Genomic DNA, 6,457 nt, shown 5'->3' with positions numbered 1-6,457 from the left:
GGCGCGGCGCCCCGCGGGAGGGGACGGGGCCCCGCGGCCCTCGCGCAACCCCGCTGCTGCTAACGTAGAGCCTCTGCCTATTAACGCGTCCTTACCCCCGGGTGGGGGGAAAAACCACCGCCGCTCTGGGGCTGGGCTGTAGGGCCTGTTAATCCCTCGCTGCACTGAGTCCAAGTTACATATACATATATATATATATATAGTTCCACTAATATATATATACACACATACATTATATATATATATATAAATTGGGAAGAAACGTTTTACCCACTGGAAAGACTCGCTCACTAAATGCCCTGCTTCTGCCAGGGGCACGTCGTGGGTTTYGGGGATTTTTTTTCTTTTTTTTCTCCTCCTGCATTTTGGGGAGGGAGAACAAACAAAAAGAAATTGCTAAATAAAAGTTATCTTCGTGGTTGGGAAGGGCTCTGCTGCGCCCGCTCGCTGCTGGACCAGAGGATGCTCAGGGGTGGGACTGGTGGTGACACCGGTAGGGTCCCTGGTTGTAGGGGTCTCTGGTTGTAGGGGTCCACGTTGGGTTGTCCCCACGGTGGCCGGCAGCTCGTGGCCCAAACCACGTCCCCAACGGAGGCGTGGGGTCAGGAGAGCTTGTCCCCACCTCGTCCCCAATGCGTGGCCCTGTCCCCCCCTACCCCCCCACCCAGGAAAGGGCGCCAGGCGCTCCGTACAGGGACACGGGTTTTATTTATTGCCAGCAATGGAAACCAGAAGTCATCACACAAGTGGTTTAGACCACGGAACGAGCCCAGCGCCGGGTACGGGGCAGAGGCAGGACCGGCCCCCTCCGAGTCACGGCCGGGACGTGGCTCCCACGGGGACGTAGGGAAGGGAATAAGGCATCGGGTAGCCAAAGGAGGGGGGAGGGAAAAAAAAAAAAAAAGGATGAGACCTCCCCTTGAAAAACCAAGGGGGGCTGAAGTGACACTGAAAAGGCACCACGTGACACTTAAAAAAAAAAAAAAATTAAAATCATGGCATAGCTACAGTAATTCAGAAACATTTACAACAGTTCTTGGTGAGGGAGCAGCAGCTCCGGCAACGCTTCACACCAGGAAGGACGACGTCTGTTTGAACTCTCCCTGCGGACGGAAACGGGACGGGGAGGGGGGGGGGAACGGGGACGTCACCGGCGCCGTTCCCTGCAGCCGGCTCGGGGACAGGCCCCGGCCGGCGGTGCCGCGCGCAGAGACCGCGCTTCCGCCCAGCCCGCGAGTCCCCCCGCAGCGGGCGGACGGACGGACGGACGGGGGAGACTCGCGGGCTGCCGATCTCCGGCCCGCGAGGGGCCTCTGCCGTCGGACACAGCGCCGGCGGCGCCTGCAGGCGCAAGAGGCAGAGGACCAAGGAGGCCCTGGGGTGGCTTGGGGACAGGCGGCGGCCGCAGGAGGGCCTGGCCGCTGGCCCCCAAGTGGGACCAGTTCCCGGCCCCCCGAGGAGCCCGGCTTGCTTTAAAAGCCACCAGCAGCACGAGATGTCACGGAGCATGGCGGTGGGGGGGGGACACCCTGCTGCTGGCTCGGGGCTCACGGCAGCCCTGTAGCTCCTGGGGACCCTCGGGGAAAGGCTCCACTGTCACCCTGGAGCCCAAGCGGGGTTCGAGGGCAACCCCTCGGGGGAACGTGACACAACCACACGGTTCCCATCACCACCCGCACCCCCTTTACACCCCACAGGGCAAACAGTCGCCAGGGYGGACAGCTCGTGGTCGGCGTACTCACTTCGCTCCGGTGCGAGGGCTGGCTGTAAATGACCTTCTTGCTGGTGGTGCTGGAGAAGGAGAGCGCGTTAGGACCCTTCCTGAGCTCCCCCGGCCACCCCCAAGCACCTGGTGACGCCGGGTCACCACGTCCCCAGCCTGGCAGGAGCGCTGGCACCCAGCGCTGGGCACAGCCCCTCCGGTCTGCTCCCACGAGGGCTGGGAGAGGAATCGCTGCGCCAGGRCAAACCCCGGAGAGATCCCACCCGCTCCCATCAGCGGAGATCCGGAGGGACCAGCAATCGGCTGCATTACGGGTTCACTTACTCTCTTCTCTCTGAAAAGAAGAACAGGACTGTCAGGGGGGCGGCAGAGAAAGCGGGCACCGGCGCACACGTGGGCCGGTCCCCGGGGCCACCACGGGCAATGCCGCGCGCTCGGAGATCAACGCGCGGCCCAGCACTCACTGCTGAAGAAGCCCCGCGTGTAGGCGAACCAGACGCCGAAGGCCACGAGCGCCAGCACCATCAGCAGGACCACAACCGCGGCCACGATGCCGCCCACGTTGACTTCGCCTGGCGGGAGAGGACCGGGCTGTTGGAAGGATCCCAGCCCCGGGCGCAAGACCGGCTTACGCTGGGCACGATGTGGAAACCCTTAGCTGAATGCTCGCAAACCCAGCAGGGACACGCAGAAGCGCCGTTTAAGGACCACGACAGGGATCGGAGGGGATCTGGGGGTCTCCGGTCCAACCCCTGCTCAAAGCAGGGTCAACATCCAAGCTGGATCGAACGCAGAGTTGGATCAGGTTGCCCAAACGAGGCCAAGGCAAGTTTCCAGCATCTCCAAGGACACCTTTACCCCATTCCCCCTCGTTCCACATGCTCCTTTCAGCCCAGGACACCATACAGCAGGGTCATTAACAGCACAGCTAATTAATGCRTCTCTGAACCTTGAGCGCTAGAAAGATGAACTAGTTTGGGGTAATACTTTAGCCTAGACACTGGTCCACCCCAGAATACAATTTGTGCCAGACATTCAAAACAGACAAGGCCTAGCAGGGCCTCACGTGGGGACAGACGCATGCTCTCTGCCCCCACTACCCCGTTKCTTACTGGCTTCCATGTGGATGGCCTCCGATCTCTGGGGGGACCCCACGTTATTCGAGGCCTCGCAGTAGTAGTCACCGGTGTCAAAGCTGCTCACGGGCTCGAAAGTCTAGGTAGGAGAGAAGATGGGGAGATAGCCCAGAGAAAGAGCTTGGGCTCCTGGAGTTCAGGGYCCCCCTCCCACACTCACCAGCACCCCAGTGGTGGAGTCCAGGCTGTAGGAGGAGTTCTTGAACGTCAGGCTGGTCTTGGGGTCCGCGGGCATCAGCATGCTGTTCTTGTACCACTGGAAGGTGGGCGGCGGCGAGGCGTCCGTCTCGGTGCATCGCAGCAGGGCCTTGCTGCCGATGGTGGCCGAGGTGGGCACGTGAGCCACGGGCTTGGAAGGAGGCACTGCCGGGAGAGGGCCGCGGTGAGGGCTCGCCCCGACGCCGAGGCACGGCCGCGCGCGGGGCTCAGGCCCGCGCTTGGTGTCTTGTCCAAGAGGCGCCCAAAGCTGGTGCTCAAAGACGTGCGAAAGAGAGAAGAGCTCGATCCCTCCCCGATCCCCGAACCAACCAGACACAGCCTGCAGCACGGTCACCTTCACGTTTAACCCCCAAACGTTTTATGGAGCAAAGCGTCAAATGGAGGAGAGTCCCAGCTGCCAGGAGCATCTCTCTGAGGAACAGGCCACACCAGCCCCATCAGCTGAATCCCAGGTCACCGAAAGCAACRTCACCGCCGAGCCACCATGGGCCCGACATCGACCCCGAGACTCAGCGGTCTGCTGAGGTTCAGAAGGGCTGCGGGCTACAACGCTCCCGAAAGCTCTGCTCCGRRGGAGCCGCCGGACTGGGAACGCTCRGTTAACCCGACCCCGCGGGCTCCAGAGCCCGCTGCCAACACGCGAGAGCCGTTTCAGCGACCTTCGTTCGGCCGAGTCGACTGCCCCGCAAGCGACCTTCGGAGACGAGCTCAGGCASGAGGTCAAAACACAAGTATCAGGACAGGCTCTCCAGGACAAGAAAAAAAAAACCAACCCCAAAACCAAAACAAAACCCACAGATCTTCGCGGCAGGACAAGCGGGAACAAGCAGGAGGCGGTGGCGAGAGCGCGCCAGCGCGTACCTTGGACGATGAGGTTCACTTCCGACTTGGCGATCTGGCTGTTGTCCCCCACCACCTCGCAGATGTACTTGCCCGTGTCGGCCCGCGTCACCGTCGCGAAGTGGATCACGGTGGGCGAGAAGCTCACGCGCGTTTTGTACGGCTCTGCGGGGAGAGAGCCGCGTGGGCAGCGAGCTCCGGCGCCCGGGCCGCGCCGCGCCGAGCCGAGGGCGCCGCGTACCTGTGAGCTGCCCGCCGTAGTAGAAGAGCACGAGCGACGAGCCCTTCTGAAACTTCCACTCGATGCGAGGGTTGCTCGACTGCGAGCGAAACGCCGAGCAGGGGATGTCCGCGGCTGGCGGGAGAGAGAGAGGAGGGGAGAGCGGACGCTGAGCGGCGGCGCGCGGGGAGGGATCGGCTCCGAATCGCGCACGGCGTCAGCGCGCCGGAGCCCTCCCGGCCAGCGCGGCGCTTACGTTGGTTTTCAGGCACTTCTTTCGTCTCGGAGGTTATCTGGGCTCCTGCCAAGGATCCTGATGGGGAGAGAGGAAAAAAAAAAAGAAAAAGCAGAGTTGAGACACGCCGGGGTGGGGGGTAAAACGGGGTCACGGAGCAGGGCAGGCTGGCACGCYGCGGCGCCCGGCGGCACCACGGCCCCGCGGGAGCCGGAAAGACCTGTCCTACCTGCTCCCACGTCGGGGCCGCCCTGAGTTTCGCGGAAAACCGGCCAGGACACGGCCGCCTCCGCCGCGGGAGTTTCACAACACCCCGCTCTCCAAATAGCCCTTCCCTGCGCACCCGGGCACGCGCCTCCCCTGCACGCCCGCGGGCGCGGGCACGAGCCTTCTCCTGTAGCTGCTTTTACAAGGATTTTTAAAGCCTTTTTTTTTGTTGTTGTTRTTTTTTCTTTCCTCCACTGCCAGCGCACGGGGAGGTACCAAGGGGAAACGCCCCAAGCGTCGCATCCCGACCCGCTCGGCCCATTGGATTAACGGGAACGACAAGCCGGCGGCRGCGGAGAGCCCGTCCAGGGCTGCCGGATTTCGGCAGCCCCGGAGATCCCGCATCCCCTCCCTCCCAGCCCGAATCGCCCGCCGGGGATTTGCCAAAAGCGGAGCGAGCGGCCGCGACGCCGAGCTGCTGGCGTCAGGCTCAAGCGTCGGGGCTCGATGTTCGAGGCCGGCACAGGTTTCCTGCAGGAAACCGCGCGCTCCCGGAGAGAGGAAGGGAAGACCAAACACACCCTGCGCCCGGGCCCGTGGCCAGTTCTCATCCCACCCCGCGCGGACGCTGCTCGACTCCTGGCACAGGAGGAAAAGAAAAAAAAAAAAAAATCCCGGGGCTGGTTTCAGCCTAGATAAGATTGGCCAAGCCCAGACAACGGGAACTCCCAATCCGAGCACCCCGGCACGGATAACGTCAGGCGTCACTCTGCCTCCGGCCGATTTGCGCCCAAGCAGCTCGGCGCCGGGGTCGGCAGGTCCCCGTCTCGCTGCAACCCTCTCCAGCTCCTTCACCGGCTCTGTCACAACGCGTCAGGGTCCAGGCTCCTCTCCCGGCACCCGGTTTTGACAGATCTGGGTTGGGGAAGGAGCCGGGCGAGCAGCGAGAGCAGAACCGGCGAGGCAGAAAACCCCGGGGGCCGGCGAGCGGTCGAGACCCGCCGCCGGCACCTCTGTTCCCGCGGCGGTTTGACCCCTTCCCAGGGGCTCGGGCGACGGCTCCGTAGACGGGAGCAAAGCACCAGGAAGAGTTTGAGTTTGTCCTTCAGGAAAYGGCCCCACTTCCCCTTCCTTGCAACACAAGGGCCGTGCTGCAAGTGGACTTCCCGGCCCGGCGGCTGTAACGCGAGCTCGGCCCGGGCTGCTTTGGAGCCCCCGCACGAGCCCCGAGACGTAGCAAAACCCAAATTCAGGCGGGCGCTATCGCTGCCGTCCGCCCCCCCACCCCACCCCGGGGCGCTGCGCCGCGTCGGCCGCACGGGACGGCTGCAGGCTAGCGCGGCACAAAAGCATTTTAATCCCGGTTAATTTGGAGCTGACTCCGCACCCGCTCCCAGAATTGACCCTGCACAATAGCGGGGACGGCAGAAGCACCGGGAAAGCCGCCGCCGAGCCAACTCGCGGCCGCCCGCGGCTCGGGGTGAGGCAACGGGTGCCCGTCAAAGCGGGAGATGCTTGAAATCAACTCCAAGAAAAATAATAATAATAATAATAAACAAATCCAACCCTCGCCCCGGGCACGGGGCGGCCGCCCGGCCGCAGAGAAGGGCCGGGACGCGCCTGCTCTCGCCCAGCCTCCCAAGGTGGAGGAGAAAGACGCCGCGGCACCGATTTAACTTTGGCCTTTGTCAGCACCGGGCAACGTAAGAGGAGCTACACATTAACCCGAGACACCGAGAGCAGCGGTTAACTCCCACCGCCGCTGCAAAGCGAGCAGGGGCCGATACCCGCGCCGCCATCCGGCCCACCGGCACCGCCATGGGGAGGCGAAACGGCTCCTCCGAGGCCGATTCGGAGGAGATTTGGAACCGATAAAC

The 6,457-nt window shown here is 63.3% G+C and overlaps 1 protein-coding gene across 1 annotated transcript; it reads right to left on the bottom strand.

The window, feature by feature from the left end:
- Positions 1-689: 689 nt before the first annotated feature.
- On the bottom strand, positions 690-4,906 carry LOC146585663 (junctional adhesion molecule A-like; the record flags this gene model as incomplete). The annotated part of the gene is made up of 9 exons (XM_085322527.1): positions 690-1,103; positions 1,743-1,791; positions 2,184-2,295; positions 2,836-2,938; positions 3,020-3,222; positions 3,940-4,083; positions 4,160-4,273; positions 4,395-4,451; positions 4,603-4,906. Coding segments are annotated over 9 exons (1,122 nt in total), but the record flags the coding sequence as incomplete, so codon positions are not given.
- Between the last annotated feature and the right edge of the window lie 1,551 nt (positions 4,907-6,457).

This window comes from Rhea americana, unplaced genomic scaffold, assembly GCF_003343005.1.
Source record: "Rhea americana isolate MKP2758 unplaced genomic scaffold, rheAme1 scaffold_782, whole genome shotgun sequence".
NCBI lineage: Eukaryota > Metazoa > Chordata > Aves > Rheiformes > Rheidae > Rhea > Rhea americana.
The sequence above is the reverse complement of the archived record's forward strand: the minus strand, read 5'-3'. Positions and strand labels throughout refer to the sequence as shown.